At 32.4% G+C, this 16,891-nt stretch overlaps 1 protein-coding gene across 1 annotated transcript; it reads right to left on the reverse strand.

The window, feature by feature from the left end:
• Positions 1-11,583: 11,583 nt before the first annotated feature.
• Positions 11,584-13,876, reverse strand: CAX7 (calcium exchanger 7). Its single transcript, XM_059572240.2, has one exon. The coding sequence runs from the start codon at positions 13,708-13,710 to the stop codon at positions 11,974-11,976; it is 1,737 nt and encodes a 578-aa protein (XP_059428223.1). The 5' UTR covers positions 13,711-13,876; the 3' UTR covers positions 11,584-11,973.
• Between the last annotated feature and the right edge of the window lie 3,015 nt (positions 13,877-16,891).

Genomic DNA, 16,891 nt, shown 5'->3' on the forward strand with positions numbered 1-16,891 from the left:
GACCCACTTGACTTCTACCTCAGTAGCCCTTTCTAGAACATCTGGCACGATTCTTCTAAAAGATTTCCTTTCACCGGAACTCCGATTGGCTTCACGTATTTTCTCTTCAACAATAATCTAGAACAAATTCTCTCTCTCTAAGCACCCAGATATTTGCTCAATAAAATACGTAGTTGTAAATGTAGCAAAATCGTGTTTAAATAGAAAATAACCCTAATAAGTCACCCAGGTCCGGACCCTGCAGATCTGAGGTCCGGACATGCCTCATAAAATGTACTTTCAGGAACTGGGGTCCGGACCCGGGGAATTGAGGTCCAGACCCTGCTTGAAAAATCAAGTTTCTGGAAATGGGGTCCGGACCCGGCTTCTGGAGGTCCGGACCCGGACTGTCCAGTCTTCATCAACAACTCCGATCGATGGGCGTTTGTGGTCCGATTGAGCTGAAATTTTGCAGGGACGTTCATAACACATGAATCTACATTATGAACGGTGGAGATTGGATTCTGAGCATTCTATATCAGTGTTTGAGCCGTGAACAGTAGCATCTACATTTTGGAACTGAATTAAGCCAACACAAGAACTAACAGAGGCGTAGGCGTCAGAGGCTATGAGCACGGTGGTGCTGGCCATATGGGGAATGTCTATGAAGGCGGGAGGCTTATGGAGAGCAACCCAAATGTCAAGATCACGGTAGGGAGGAATCCCATGAATACCGAATGAAGATTGATCTCCCATCATTCAACGGGCATCTTCACATCGACGATTTCTTAGATTGGGTAATGGAGGCAGAAAGGTTCTTTGATTATATGAGTATTCGCAAGGATCGCAAGGTGAAGTTATATGCATACAAGTTCAAGGGAGGAGCTTCTGCTTGGTGAGAAAAATTACAGATTTCTCAAGCCTGACAAGGGAAGGGACTTGTAACTTCATGGTTGAAGATGAAGTGGCTACTCAAAGCACGATTTTTACTACTAGACTTTGAGCAATGGCTATTCCTACAATACCAAGAGTGTTGACAAGGAGGTCGAACCATCCAAGCGTATGTCGATGATTTCTATTGCCTATTTGCCCAAAATGATCTCATGGAGACAAAGGATCAACAAGTTGCAAGGTTTATTGGTGGACTGCATGTGGCAATACAAGATAAGGTTTCTATGCATCCTGTCTTTACTTTGACCGAGGCAGCTAGCTTGGCAACCCGAGCAGAGAAACAACTTGAAAGGCCTATAGCACCAACATGGGAGCAAAACTTGAGTGATTAGACACAATCTGTGCAAAGTCAGGGAAAACAACCCCTAATCCCGACAATCACTGCAAGTCAATCATGCACTCCCACGGAAAAATGAGTCGGTAGCAGCTCAAACTTCCCGAGGCAACCAATGAACTTACCCCCATCCAGCAACCCATATGCACGGCCCGATCTGAACAAGTGTTTCAAGTGCAACCAACCATGACATAGGTCACATCATTGTCCTAAGAGATAGATGGTGAACTTGATCCAACCCAAGATAGAAAGGGGAGCTGAGAGTGGAGATGATGGCGTAGTCGGGGATGATACAACTGATTATGAGGAGGAAGAGTTGGTTGATGCTGATGAAGGAATTTCGCCATCTCAATCCTTAGTAATTCAATGCTTACTCTTGACTCCAAGACAAGAGGAACAATCACAAAGGCACAATATCTTTCGCATGTGCTGTACAATCAACCAAAGAGTAAGTGATGTGATCGTTAATGGTGGCAGTGGAGATAACTTCATGTCTAAAGCGATGGTTAGAAAGTTGGGACTGAAGACTGAGAAGCACCCATCACCTTATAAGATCAGTTGGATCAAGCGAGGTACTGAAACAAAAGTATCCGAGAGACGTCGTTTTCCATTCTCAATCAGTAAACATTACTCGGACTCGATCTTATGTGATGTGGTGGATATGGACGTGAGTCATATAATCTTGGGGTGACCGTAGCAATTTGAAGTAGACAGCCATTACAAAGGCGGAGACAATGTCTACATTATCTTTTGGAACGGTCGGAAGATAATATTTCGACCACTGCAAGAAGAAGATATCAGTACTCCACCAAAGGAGTCAGAACTTAACTCGAGGACGAGTTCTTTTGAAGAAGGGGAGATTGATGTAGGACATGAAATAGGATAAAAAATAAATAAAAAAATAAAAAAAAAAAGTTTTTTTATTTTTATTTTATTTATTTTCCAACTAGGATTATGTTTTAGTTTTATTTTATAATTTCTTTTCCTATTAGAATTATGTTTACTTTCCCTACTAGAATAGGTTTACTATTACTACTAGGATTAGTTTACTTCCTATAGAAGTATTTATCTTCTATAAATAGGCTAGCTTATAAGGTAAAACTCATTCATTGAATCATTATCAAATCAGAGATTTTTCTCTCAAATACTCTGCCAAGTTTTATCTTTCTTTTAACTTGCGAGCTTGTTTTTATCTTTTGGATAAGAGACAAAGACACATCTCCTTACAGAATCTAAGATGCTGTTCTTTGGTTAGTTACCTAAGTCTTCCGTTACGTCATTATGACCTTTAGGTTATGTTAGGTATTATATATATATATACACACACACACACTAGATTTGTAATTTATGTTTGTCAAATTTTTAATTTATATTTTTTATATTTTGTGGGTTTGTAAATGTTGTTGGATTTCACTGTTGGAAAACTCTTTTGATTTGTTTTGATTTAATTACCTTCTATGTTCTTCCTTTATTATTATTATTATTATTTTTTAAATATTCTTTTCTTGTCATCAACTATAGATAGATGATACATGAAGCTAAATAATGTATGAGATAGAAACTTCATGGCAAAATGATTAGCAAGTATGATATGAATAATGTTCAACTATAGATAACGATTTTTTTTTTTTTTTTTTTGTATTTGTATTTGTATTTACTAGAAGCAAGAATTACAACTTTAAGGTACACAACACTCATTATCTCATATGTGGATAGCGAATAATAATTGCATTTATAATTAACCGCAATAACCGCGCGAATGCGGATACTAAAAATCATTATCCGCATTTTGCGAATGTTAATGCAGATATTCCTAAATGCGGATATTACTAATAATAGTATCCGCAGATATTGCTAAATGCGTATATTACTAATAATAGTATCCGCATTTCACTCCTACTTATCATATATATATATAAAAGCTGAGTTTTGACGTAGAGAGTGCTTAGAATTGCGACACGTGTCCATATTTATTAAAAATCTTAAATTTTATTTTGCTCAGAGAGTGCTTATAATTACAACACGTGTCCATGTTTTTAATATCTGAACCCAAGCCGAGTTTTGACGTAGAGAGTGCTTAGAATTGCGACACGTGTCCATATTTATTAAAAATCTTAAATTTTATTTTGTATCATTAATTTATTAAAAGATTTACCGTGTCCATATTTTTTAATTGTTGTTTTATTTTGTATCATTAATTTATTAAAAGATTTGCGACATTAATATATTAAAAGATTTGCAGGTTCAAAATTTTATTTATTTTATTTTGCATCATTAATTTATTAAAAGATTTGCAGGTTCAAAATTTTATTTATTTTATTTTGCATCATTAATTTATTAAAAGATTTGCAGGTTCAAAATTTTATTTTTTTTGTTCAGTATGTATGAACCGGAACCGGTTAAAAAAATTGAACCGAGGCATGCTCACTGTTTTCCTCTTCTTCCAACGTTTCTTTCTTCTCTGTTTTCCTCTTCTTCCTCAAGGCATGCTCTCTCTCTCTCTCTCTCTCTCTCTCTTTCACTCTTTTTCCTCTTCTTCCAACGTTTTCCTTTTTTTCTCTCTTTTTCTATCTCTCTGTTTTTAGGATTTTCTATTTCTTTGTTCAAAGAATGGAATTGGGTATCTCAGCAAAGCCTTTGGAAAGCCTTTGGATTGGTAACCTTTGGATTGGTAATGTTTTTGATCTCTCTTTTTGTTCTATCTCTCTGTTTTTAGGGTTTTCTATAACGGTTTGTTAAAATTTACCGCTTCGTTTATATTTCCCACCCTCTCTAGGATTTTCTCCACCGACCTCAATTTCTCAATTTCTAATCAATCCCTCCTTCTCTAGGATTCTCTCCGCCAACTTCAATCTCTATATAACTCAACCTGGGTTTCTCTACTCTCCACCGTCTCTTGATCTTGATCTCTTTATCAGGTTAGTTTCTTTTGTATCTTTACGTTATGTCAACGTTTTGTGTCTTCAATCTCTATATAACTCAACCTGAATCTCTATATAACTCAACCTGATACAAAGATAGATAACTCAACCGGGGTTTCTCCACTCTCCACCGTCTCTTGATCTTGATCTTTGTATCAGGTTAGTTTCTTTTGTATCTTTACGTTATGTCAATCTTTTGTATCTTTATGTTTTCTTTGACTGTGTTCAGATATGGGTTTCATATATTAAATTTGCGTCTTTATATATATGAAATTTTATTGTGTTCAAAGATGGGTTTTGTATATTAAATTTGTGTTTCCGAACATTCTTAAGAGTCATCATGAGTTTCTGTCGCTCTCCTTCAACCTCGGCAAATTGACGGCTTAGTTGAGAGTATCGGTCATGCATCTCTTTTAGTTTAGTCTCCATATATGCATGTCTTCCCGTCAGTTCCAACATGTCTTTTATTAGCTCATTGATATCTCTAAAGCTTTTGAATACTGCTTCCTCATCACTGTGTTGTCTCAAGAAAGAACTGGATCACATGAGCAGAATATCGTGTTAACTAATTAGATGAATACTTTGTTAAATATGCTTGATTCTAAGACTGTTGAAGGGCTAGGATTACAGTTTTTCATGGTGCCAAAAATAGGAAAGGTTTATGTGAGATTTTTGTAGGACGGGAGTTTTAAAACTGTTGAAAGGTTAGGATTACAATTTTTCATGGTGCAGTAGGGTTGGTAACAATAGTAATATGGACTTTTAAGGAAAATTGGGAGTTTGAAGATGGATATGTGATTTAGGGTTCCGATTTTAGGGATCTTGGGCTTTGAATTGATGAATGTATCTTTGTTTAGTTTTATATGTTTAAATTTTTCGAGATGAATGTATCTTTGTGCTTTTATGTATAAATTTTTAGCAATTGTGAATTGATGATTTTTAATTTGTTTCTTAAAAAAATTTTTTGTACCAAATACTGTTTTAAATTAGAGATTAGATAGAGATGAATATGTTTCTGTTTTGTTTTGTGAAACTTTATGTTTCAGCTTCTTTTTTTTTTTTTTTTTTTTTTTCATTTGCTTTTTTTAATGTTCAGAATTATGAGTTTTATTTGTATTAAAATATAATAGGTATTACACCAAAAATATTAAAATTTTATGCTAATTTTATATTAATACTTTGATAATCAAAATTCATGTTTTCTTACCTCTTTTTTTTTTTTTTTTTTTTTCTAATTTTCTATTAGTTTTCGTTTTTTTTTTTTTTTTCTTTATGCTTTTCATTTTAAACTACACATATGGGGAAAAATTTAGGTTGTTTTAATTTATTTTTTAGATTAAGGGAAGATTGAAATGATTTATTTGATTGCATTAAATATTGAGTGAAAGATTTTATTATTTTTGTATCCATAAAAAAAAATTTTAAAAAAAAAAATTTTGTTATTTTGCTTTGTATTATTTTTTAAATGTCCAGCATTTTATGAGTTTTATTTGTATTAAAATACAATTGGTATTACACAAAAACCTATTGGGTTTAGGGTTACTCTCAGTTTTGCTATCATTCTCAATATATTGTTATAGGGTTTATGGTTACTCTTTCCTTATTTTATGTTCTAATTTATATATTATTTTTCATTCAAATTTCTTATTGTTCTTTTGTAAATTTAATTGACTTTGTTGTTCATTATGTTTTTTTGTGTTCCAATATTCCTTCTACGATTTTTTATCTCTTTCTTTGATGAAAGAACTAAAACTACTCCTATGAAAATAAATATTTTAATATGTTTTATGGGTCTTATGATTTAAGGGTCTTATGTTTTTACTCATTTCAGCTGGTTTTAAATTACACATATCAGAATTTTTTAATATGTTTTAATTTATATGGATTAAAACTAAAATTATATATGGTTCTTATAATAGTATATTTTTATGTGATTTATATATTCATGCAAACTTATGTGTAATTGTGTCGCTATGTTCAACAATATACTGTTGAATAACCTTTTGTATTTTTTGTATTTTTTTATTGAAATAGGCATGATAGATTTTTTTACACAATTTTTTTGACCTATAATAAAAAATACAATGGAGATGTGTTTTAAGTTTTAAAATCAAATTATAATGAATAATCTCGCGCATAGCGCGGGTTCTAAGCTAGTTCAAACTAATGGCAGAGCCAGAGAAGGATGAGACGCCCTGCTGGCTCTCCACATTCGCAGAAGTCATAGCATTTCAAACGTTTGTCAGTACTAGGTTGTTCTACCTACTTTTAGTATCACATTACTACTTATTTCAAAAATTTAAGCTAATAAGAAATGATAAATTTAATAATTTAATCAATACTTTAATACTTCCTGTCATAAACTCTCTTTTAATAGGTGAAACCCAATACGTGAAATATTAATTGAAATTTGGTGAATTAGCATAGTAGAGTTTGAACTCACAACCTCTACTCTGATACATTGTTAAATCATTATTTATCTCAAGGGCTTAAGTTAATAGAAATTAATAAATTTAATTATTTAATCAATTCCTTAACAAATATATCTTCATAATAAATGACTTAGCATCTCCAGCAAGAGTTTTGATTTTACTACTCAAAATACAACTTTTTTCATTTTAACTACACACTCCAACAAGAACATCTATTTTAACTATCTACTCTAATTAAATATTATTTTTCAGTATTATTTTGTTAGTCTTTTATCATTTCCTTGTCTTCCCCATAAAAAGAGATAAAGAGAGAAGGAGAGAGAAAAGATTAAAAAAAAAATAGAAAGAAAGAGAAAATATAATAAAATATTACTTACAAGTTGTTACAGTAAGCATCTCAAGCAGTGTAGTTAAGAGGAAGATATTAACTACATTTAGCTATTTTTGTCATCTTTTTTGTTCCAACAAATGACAAAAAAAAAAAAAAAAACTTCATATTAGCTATTATACTTTAACTGCTACAGCGAATAGCTTCATATTGTTATTCTCTGTAGCACACTAGATAGTTGAATATAATATCATTTCCACATTATTTTCTCTCTCTTCTCTCTCTCCCTCAATGTTTCTCTCTCTTCTCTCTCTTCTATGTTCATGAATTTATGATACAAATTCAAGTCTTTTGAATCAGTAAAAACTCCGCCAAAAAAATTGAATAGTATGCATATAATTAACAAACTAAAAATGGAAAAATAAAAATAACACACGGGTATCCTCGGTGAATCAATTCTATTGCAATTTACAAGACGATGCAAAAGCAGTCGCGGATCAAAAAAAAAAAGATTAAAAAATAATATTTAATAAAATAAAAAATGAAATAAAGAATATGGAATTGGTATTAAAAAATGAGTAGCTAAAATATAGAATTGTGCTTTGACTAAGTAGAATACCTCTTACTGCTGAAGATGCTCATGAAAGTTCACTGTAGCAGCAATAAGAAAACCTTCTATTTTACAGTGTCTAAAAAGTTAGTTTAAAAACACTATTGGAGATACTCTAAATTTGCTAATATTTTTTAAAATGTGTGTGTGTGTTTTTTTTTGGTTTGTTTGTAATATAATATAAAATTAGAAGTAGTTTTTAGTATTTTATATAGTGAAATATTTTGTTATTGTTTTTAAATTTTTGTTAAAAAAAAATAGCCTGATACGTGGACAGTTGAAGATTAGATTAATGTTGGAGACAGATGCCCTGATTTGTCAATAAAGGGAAATTCAAAAAGAATAAAAAAAATTGCACTAAAATTATGGAATGAGAGAAGTGAAAAAGAATAAAAAATGAAGTAAATAAATATGACACTATTTTTTAGGCTCGAACTTAAATGAGGAGAGAATTGAAAAGTGATGGACAGAAAAATATTTCATCTTCCTTGCATTAAAACACATAAAAAAGCGTATAATGAGAAATGAGAAAAAGCCTTTGTATATAGATAATATTTAAAGTATTTATACAAATTAATTTGAATGCAATTCAATGTCTTGCGTTCCTTACACGTCCTCCTTTTTTTTTCTTTTTTTTTTCTTTTCTTTTCACTTCTCACCGAACAGATTAATTAGTGGTACACGTAGCAAAAACAAAAGGTGGCTATACTTTTAACAATAGTCAGCTTGCTTCCATTGGATTCTTTCCTTTCCAATTGAATTTTCAATCAAAGCTAAAATATAATTGCATGTTCACTTGAGCGACCATCAATCGAGAGTCAAGGAAACTCATAGGTACTTGTGAAATCGTAAGTACCCATTCTTGGAGCATTCTTCCTCTGCTTAAACCTCTTTATAAATTGAGAAGAAGCAAGTGAGCTAAAAGACTAACGTAATGGTTGAGGTTTTTTGGATGGTTATTGAAAATAGCCAAATAGTGCAAAATGACATAAAGGGCATTTTTGTAATTTTAAATTTCTAAAAGTATTAACCCAAAATAAAATTCTTAGACAGAAATATTATTAAAATATTGAATATTGTGAAATTAGTATTTAGGCATAACATTTCTTAATTTGAAAAGTAGAATTTTGCCCATAGGGGACACGTTAAGATATATGGGATCTTGCAAAAAAGAAGTTATCCTGATATTGTAGGACACCTAAACCGACTCAAAATAGGCTAAGGGAGCAAGTAAATAAACTCTCTTTATTTTTAAGTTATTTTGCAAGTTCATTTTGTTGTAAGGACTGTTTTTTTTTTTTTTTTTTTTTTTTTTTGACATGTCCGCACAAGAGGGGGGAGGGGGATTCGAACTAGTGACCTCCACTTCATTAAGTGTGGTTCTAGCCGATTGAGCTACCTCTGGGGGACGTTGTAAGGACTGTTTAATTTGTAAGTAAAGTCACCCTTTTTCTTATTATTTTTCGAAAGGTAATTTTATTGCAAAATTTCAATTGTTTTTATGATCATATTTTGGAAGAAGGTAATTTTGCAATTTTTATAAGCTTATGTTGTTAAAAAAAAAAAAAAAAAAAAAAAAAAACCTTTTTCAAAAAAAGATTAAAGAATATGATAAAGTTAAATTTACGATTTGAAAGCATATGAAGGTTGTCAATTTTCATGAAAGAATAATATTTTTTTTTTTTAAGTTTTACAAATAAAGATTTTATGTATATGTTTATATAAAGGAAAAAGCAGTACAGCTCTTCTTGAAAGAGATTTTTTTGAAAGGTGAAATAAAGTAAATGCTGGACCTCATGCATATAAAATTTAGGAGAAACTTCACAAAATTTTTTGAATTTTCACGTGTTTTAAAAGTACTCTCCAAAGTTAAAAAACTTTTTATTAAATGTGTCAAACTTTTAATTTCTTTTAATTACCTTTTTCTGTTAGAATTTTTTGTTAAATCTTGTCAAAATTTCTAAAATACCCTTAAAATTTTATTTTTTATTTTTTTAAAAAATGATTGTAAAGATTTTCTTGAACTTCTACACGTTATGAAAGTACCTCATGAAATTTGAAAACTCTTAATTAATAATATCGAACTTTTAATTTTTTTTTAGTTATCCCATTTCGTTAGAATTTTCCAAATTCTAAGTTCTTGTATCTAAATAGGCTTACAAATTCCTCAATGTTTCAATGAAAATGGAAAACGGTACTTTAAACATTTGGTCCAAGTGGATGCTATTATTTCCTTCCAATTAGGATTTTGTGAGGAAAGGACCAAGTTGGATGTCACGATATACATATTCATGGGTTCTGGCCACACAACATTATTGTACGTGTATGTTTCTTATCAATTGAACATGTTCTTCCACCTGGCTTCATATAATCCAATGAACACAAAGGGTGGCCCATCGTATCATCAAAGTTGACAACTAGCCAGGAAAAGGAAATCCATCCAAGTAGGTAAACCTTCAAGTGCCCAAGGGAAAGATTCGAGATAATTATTAGTAATTTATTATCTAAATTACTAATAATTTGAGCAGTACATATGAAAAATGTCAAATGGGAGTTACCCGAGTACGTAAGTCCTATAGTCTAAAATTTAAGAAAAAATTTTACAAAGAACACGTGAATTGAACTACTATGCGATTTGAAAAGACCCTTCCAAATTTCAAAACCTCTCAATTTCACTCTGAACTTTTAATTTGATGTAATCTATTACTTTCCGTCAGTTTTTGGATGTTAAAAGTGATGAAATGAACTTTATACTCCTGAAACTTTTATAAAATTTTGAATTTACCCTTAATTTCAAATTAAAAATAAAATAATAATAAAAAACAATTAAAGGGTAATTTGATTTTTTTAGTGGTTTCCGTTAGGGTTTAACGGAAAAAATTGACAGAAGAGGGTTAATTGCATTAAATTGAAAGTTCAGAAACGGCAAGTTTTTAAAATTTAAGATCTTTTCAAAATATGAAATTATCCCTAAAACTTATTTAAACAGGTAAATTTTATATCTGTTCTCTCACGATTTATTGCTTGAATTATTAGGAATCTCAATCGGAAAAGATTTGTAGCTAGCTAAGCTAAAAGCACATGAATGTAAAGATACCCACATCAATTAGGCCAAGCCGCCAAGGTGACCCACCAGAAGAGACTAGATGACAAAGGACAGTGATGGATGTATACAGTGAGATTTAAAGGGGCCAAAACTCTTCATACAGAAACGTGATGAAGAAGAGAAAAAGTTATAATAAGAGTCACTTCAGTTTACATGGGATAAGGTGATGCATGATGGGGTGGACCAGATAATAGAAAAAGAAAAGTAGAAAGTGGTGATGTACAGTTTTTACTATAATTTTGTTTTTTATATAAATTTGATTTAGCAGTTTATAATTATTGAAATCTTCTAAAATTTAATTGACAAGTTTGAGTTTTTTTATTAATCGTTACTTGAATTAAAAATTATCAAATCAATTTGTAAGAAAATTTATAATTAAAAATATCTAACGGCACTCATAGAAAAATGTTTTGATCCCCAACCAAGGTCTCCAACTTTGAGACATGAAGAAAGTATCACAAGATATATAGATGAGCTTAGTGAGCTTATCTGAATAAGGCTTAATGTCTTATTTTGTGTCTTGTACTACCTTTTTATCGGCTCCTTATTCAGATTTTGATAGTGTCTTTTTCGCTTCCGCTGGTGTTGTTTCAGGTTTCCTAGTATGGGTTCTGATAGCTTTGCCATTAAATGTAGCCCTTTTGCTTTAATAACTGCTTTATGTGATATTTCAGAGAAAGATTGATCACTTGTTTGGTTAATTTCTTACTCTTTATCTGTATTTTTATTTTCGTTTTGAATTTGTTGTCAGAGAGCCCACCATTTTTTTTTAGTGTTTTGAATCATCCTTGTAACTCTTTTCCAATTTGATTAGAAAGAAAAGAAAAAAAAAAAGAAAAAAAAAATCCTTATTTGGTAGTTGAATTAGAATATATATCCTAAAAAGTTGGATCTGAAAAGATAACATAGAAACACAAGGATATAGTTTGTAGTTCTTCACCCAAATAATTAGGGTGCACTTTGTAGGTATATATATATAGTAACTATATACAACAAATAAGTGAGCCAACAACTTTAGGCAATTCTGATTTTACACGTAACATATTTATTAACTTCCATGGTAGAAAAGAAGGCCACCTTTTCAAGGTAAGGAGAGAAAGTTAATCAGGTTAGCATAACGATGCTTTGATTGGGATTTCAGAGTAATTACCTGCTTGAATTACTAGCAATTTAGACCGGTAACGTGAAAAATTCTATATGAGATTTACGTATTCAAATAAATTATAAATTACCTGCCACCTACCCAAACAAGTACATCTAATATAGGATTTCTCACGTTACCTAATCAAATTGCCAGCACTCACACAAGAAATTACTCACCTTTTAGACTTTGGAAGGAGCTCCCATGAAGTTGGAGAAGACCAAGAGCCCTGGCTACCCTCAGGAACAGAAAGCAGATGTAGATGGTGAGAAGCCCAGCTCCAAGAAACCTATCAAGCCTCATATTCCTCTTTGGCAATACCACAAGAGCCCAAAGCAAGCCTGCCATCAGAAACCCTATAGTCTCATACAGTGAAGGGTCTGCAGGAATCTCAAAAGAAGATGGATATTCAGACCATGATGAGCAAACAAACGACAACCCCAAACCCATCAAAACATTGAACATGGGACCAGCATAGCATCCAGATACAGCTATCTGAGTCCCATCTGCCCCACCATTGAGTGCCATGGCAATATTTGCTATCAAATCTCCAAGAGAATTGCCCCAAGCAAGAACAGTAAGGCCAAGAACAGAGGGATTTATCCCAATTATATGCCCAAGAGAAACCAATAAAGAAACCAATTCCTCTGCAATTATATATGTCCATGTGACACTCATCAAAAACCCTCCTGCCAGCCATGGGAGCAAGCATTTGTTTGGTGGGGTAGATTTCTTGGTGGTCACGTAAGCAAGATTCCCCAAAACTATCCCTATCAACCCTGCTGTCATGTATATCGCCAGGCTGGTCCTCGTGCCCACGTTTTCCCTCTGTGTGTTTGAAAGGGCCGCCATCAGAAGCGGTGCCAAAGTTACAGAAATTACTGCATATGGCTTACACCATCCCTCCTCACTAACAACAGGAATTGTCAATCTTCTAGGCAAGTAAAGAGGCAGCTCCAATACATGTAAAATCTTCCCCAAATTTTTCAGAAAGATTGGAATTTGTTCTTGCTGATGATCTTCAAGGCTGGTAATTTTCTCCATTGGTTTCTCATCATCAACGTAAGCTAGTAATGGTATGGCAATCTGATCACTGATGTTTTCATGATCAGCATCACTATGCTGCACAATCTCTTCATTTCTACTGAAGAAATGTGCGGAGGATACAACACAAACATAAATCAAGTAGATAGAAGTAAAACAAACGGCACCCCACAAGCTGATTTTTCCTATAGATATTATCAAGACAAGAGAAAAAAGAGAGAAGAGGAAGAAGATGACATCTCTAATAAAGCTAGGCTTGTCGACTGAAATCTGTTGAGGGCTAATGAAAATACTTAGAAGCCCGACAACAATACTAGACACAAAAAAGGCACCCCCCAAGACACTATTGAGGCCGACAGCCCCATTGCCTGATCTTGTGAAGGAGACAATAGAAGCAAACACATCAGGGGCACCATTTCCTAGAGAAAGAAGGGTGACTCCTGCTATGGTGGGAGAGAGCTTCAGGATCTTTGACAAGCTTTCCAAAGAAGAACAGAAGTAGTTTGCAGCTGTATTTCCCAACAGATAGAACAAAACAGCAAGGCATAGAAAAAGCACAACATGACCCAGAAGAGGAAAATCACCAAAATTGCAGTAAAAGATTTGGAGATAATCTATGTACCCTTTTGGCCTACAGCTGAGATGTGTTTTCACATAGAAGCACTTGTACTTAACATCATCATACTTTTGGAGGCCGGTGCAGCCATTTGTGGTGATATCACTGAGAAGCCGAGGATGGTGGGAGATGATGTTTGTTGAGGAAAAGAGATGGATTTTGAGAAAGAGAGAGAGGAGGAAGAGGAAGGATATGTTGAGGAAAAGAGAGAGTTTCTTGGATTTAATTATGGAATTGAAAATTGCCATTTACAGGAGCTTGTTGTGTGAAGGAGGTGTTGAAGAGTGAAGATACTAATAATAAACGAAGTTCATGATTTTTGAGGAACTTCTGGCGGGGAAAGAGTTGTCCTTTGGTCGAGTGCTTGGGAGGATAGACTCTACTTGAAGAAACAAAGTCTTCGACAAACGCAGGGAATGTATAAAGTAAGGACAGATATTTCCTTCCTTCAAAATGGTCGGTTGGAGTAAATCCTTCTAATCCGCGTCTAAAAAGCCTTTTGTGTTCGTTAACGCGGTAGAATATATATTTTTTTTAAGAAGTAATGTTATTTAGTAAACCGATGATAATGGTAAGATTATAATATTAGAATATGAATTCAAATAAAAAAAAAAATCAATTTTAAACTGAATAGTTATATATCAGTAATCATTTACTTATATAATTTATAATTTTTTTTTAAAAAAAATAATTATTATAATTATGAAATATATAATTTGAAATAATTTTAAAAGTTTCTATTGTATAACTCAAAAAAAAAAAAAAAAAACAAAAAATGAGGTGCATGACTTTTAAAGTTGAAAATGTAATAATGAATCTTTCATTTTATTTATTTATTTATTTGGCTTAGTTTGTTAGGAAAAGCAATAAACGACAGAAAAAGATCAACCACATATGAATTCTCTATACGACAAAAGAAAGCGTGGGAGAGAAAAAGAAACCGTATCTAAGAATGTTTCTTACAAAAATAAAAATAATAATAAAAATAAATAAAAGACTTCAAAGAATGTGATGTTCCTAAAACAGCTAAAAATAATAATTATAATAAAGCAAATATATATATGTCACATCATTTTCACATCTACCAGAATTTTTCACGACTAAAGCCCGCCACCACTTCTTATATTAAAAACTTTTACGTACAACTAGAATTATGTAACATGATTTAATAAAGTTATAATCTACTTACTTGACGTGACACTAATTTCATAATTTTCAGTATTACATTTTTTATTACCCAAACCTTTCACGTCCATATCAAGATCCGTGTCGCACATCTAGTGCCACGTGGCAGTAAGTAGATTTGTGTTGGCTCTAATAACAATTTTTATGACCTTAATTTTTTTTTTTTTTTATAAAAAAAAAAAAAAGGAGGGGTGATTAAAATGGTTATTTTATTTGTGTGTGATTATAGTAATAATTGTCTATTGGAAACCAATGACAAAAATGTTCTAAATGGTAGAAACCGTGAGTGCTAGCTTAACCCAGTGACAGGAAATAGAACTTAAAATGAATATGGTAAATTATATCAAATTAGAAGTTCGAATGGTAAAATTAAAAATTTTTGAACTTTGAAGGGGGTCATGTTAAAACGAGTAGTTACAAAATATAACACTCAAAATAAATAAAGGTTACAAGAAATTAGAAAATTGGGAATAATAGAATAGCATATTAAATTAAAAATAGGGCTTGGTATACTTAGACAGAGCACGGTGAAGCTCGTAGGCATTAGACCAAAAAGGAGCAAAAAATCTAAGTCATAACTCAAAGAATTTCAAAGTTGGAATATTTCCTATGCCATTCTCCACACATAATAGAGGTATTTTACGATTAAAATACCTTAAGATAATATGTTATCTTCATAGATAACATTAGAAGTAGAGATTATAATTTAAACATTAAAGATAAGTATATTATTAGAGTAGTTTATTTTACTTGGTTTTTTATTTTCGCTATGCATTGTAATTGTCTATTTAAAGACATTAAGCTCATTAACAAATTAAGCATAATTAATCCAAAACCTTGTATTTAAAAAGGGGTTTTAGGTTTCCTCAAAATGTAAAAGGTCTATGTTCCCTCAAAATCTAAGGTCTAGGTTCCTTTAGAACATAAATTCTATCCCCGTTACGTGTTACGTGTTTTCAAAAATCATTCACGTAACATCTGGTATTAGAGCAGCCAGGTTGGTTATTTTCTACAACAATCAACGATCCATGGAAGATTCACGCTTGATCGACTTGAGCAACGGTTTTCTAGTCTCATGACTATGTTTGAAGGCTTTATCAAGAAATTAATTGAGCAAATTGATGAGCGGATGAAAATGATGGAGAAAAATATCGACAGCCTTCTCTCAAAGAAGGAGTTTGATGAACAAAAAAATGAAATCGTCGTTCAGCCATTCCGTCACATTGAAGGCCCAATTCCACAACTCAATCTCACTGCCACCTAATTCCGCCACAATCCAATCGCACCAACGGTCGTCATACTGTCCAGCACCGTTCAGCCACCCCAACCTAGGGTGCCATCACTTCAATCCAAAAATCATAGTGGCGGTGATCCATCAACCACCGCGCCTTACACCAACGAGCCATCGTTCATACGAGACAAAAGAAAATATAAAATATCTTAAATTTCTCCCAAAGGTTGTAGATGTCATGTGTGTAGATGTGGAAACAATTGGTGTTGTTGTGGCTTACAATACAGCCATTGATATAAATCCACGCTTGGAACGACCGCCTAGGAAGCTTATGAGAAGCCCAAAGAGTTTTTGTGGTTGAGGAACACACAGCCAAAGAATAAAGAACAAAGAAGGCAATAGACTTGTTGATGCATCAAACCATGTGGGCCAACCCAGTTGAAGAAGAAAAAATATGTATTTCCATAGCTTGCCTTATTGTTGAGCTATTTTGGTGGAACACATGTTAAAGAACATGTACTAGCCTTGCACATAGCTGGCTCCTATGGCTAAATTATCCCAAGGTGCAACCAATGATGTGATCAAGACTTCAAAATTTTCAACTTCAAATCAACTTTAAGATGTTTTCAAATTTGTAGGACCTTAAGGACAAGGTTCATTTTAAGGGGAATGGAATGTTAGGGGTCTAATAATAGAAGTATTTTTGGATTAAAATACCTTAGGATAATATGTTATTTTTATAGATAATATTAGAAGTAGGGATTATAATTTAAATATTAAAGATAAGTATTATCATTATAGTAGTTTATTCTAGGGGAAAATGTAGTTTACCCCCATGAAGTTTCAGGAGTTTTTCAATTTTAACCCCAAAGTTCAAAAATTGGCAATCTACCCCCCTGAAGTTTCAAAAATTAGCAATTTAAAGCTTCCGTTTAATTTTTCCGTCAAAATAGACAGAAATCTATGAAATTACATCATTGCCCTTAGGCTTTTTTAAAAAAAATTTCGTCCAA

Source organism: Corylus avellana, chromosome 10, assembly GCF_965113065.1.
Source record: "Corylus avellana chromosome 10, dhCorAvel1.hap1.2, whole genome shotgun sequence".
Lineage (NCBI taxonomy): Eukaryota > Viridiplantae > Streptophyta > Magnoliopsida > Fagales > Betulaceae > Corylus > Corylus avellana.

Excerpts from the sequence above, each read along its gene's own strand:
- CAX7 (XM_059572240.2), bottom strand. The coding sequence starts at position 13,710 with ATGGCAATTTTCAATTCCATAATTAAATCCAAGAAACTCTCTCTTTTC.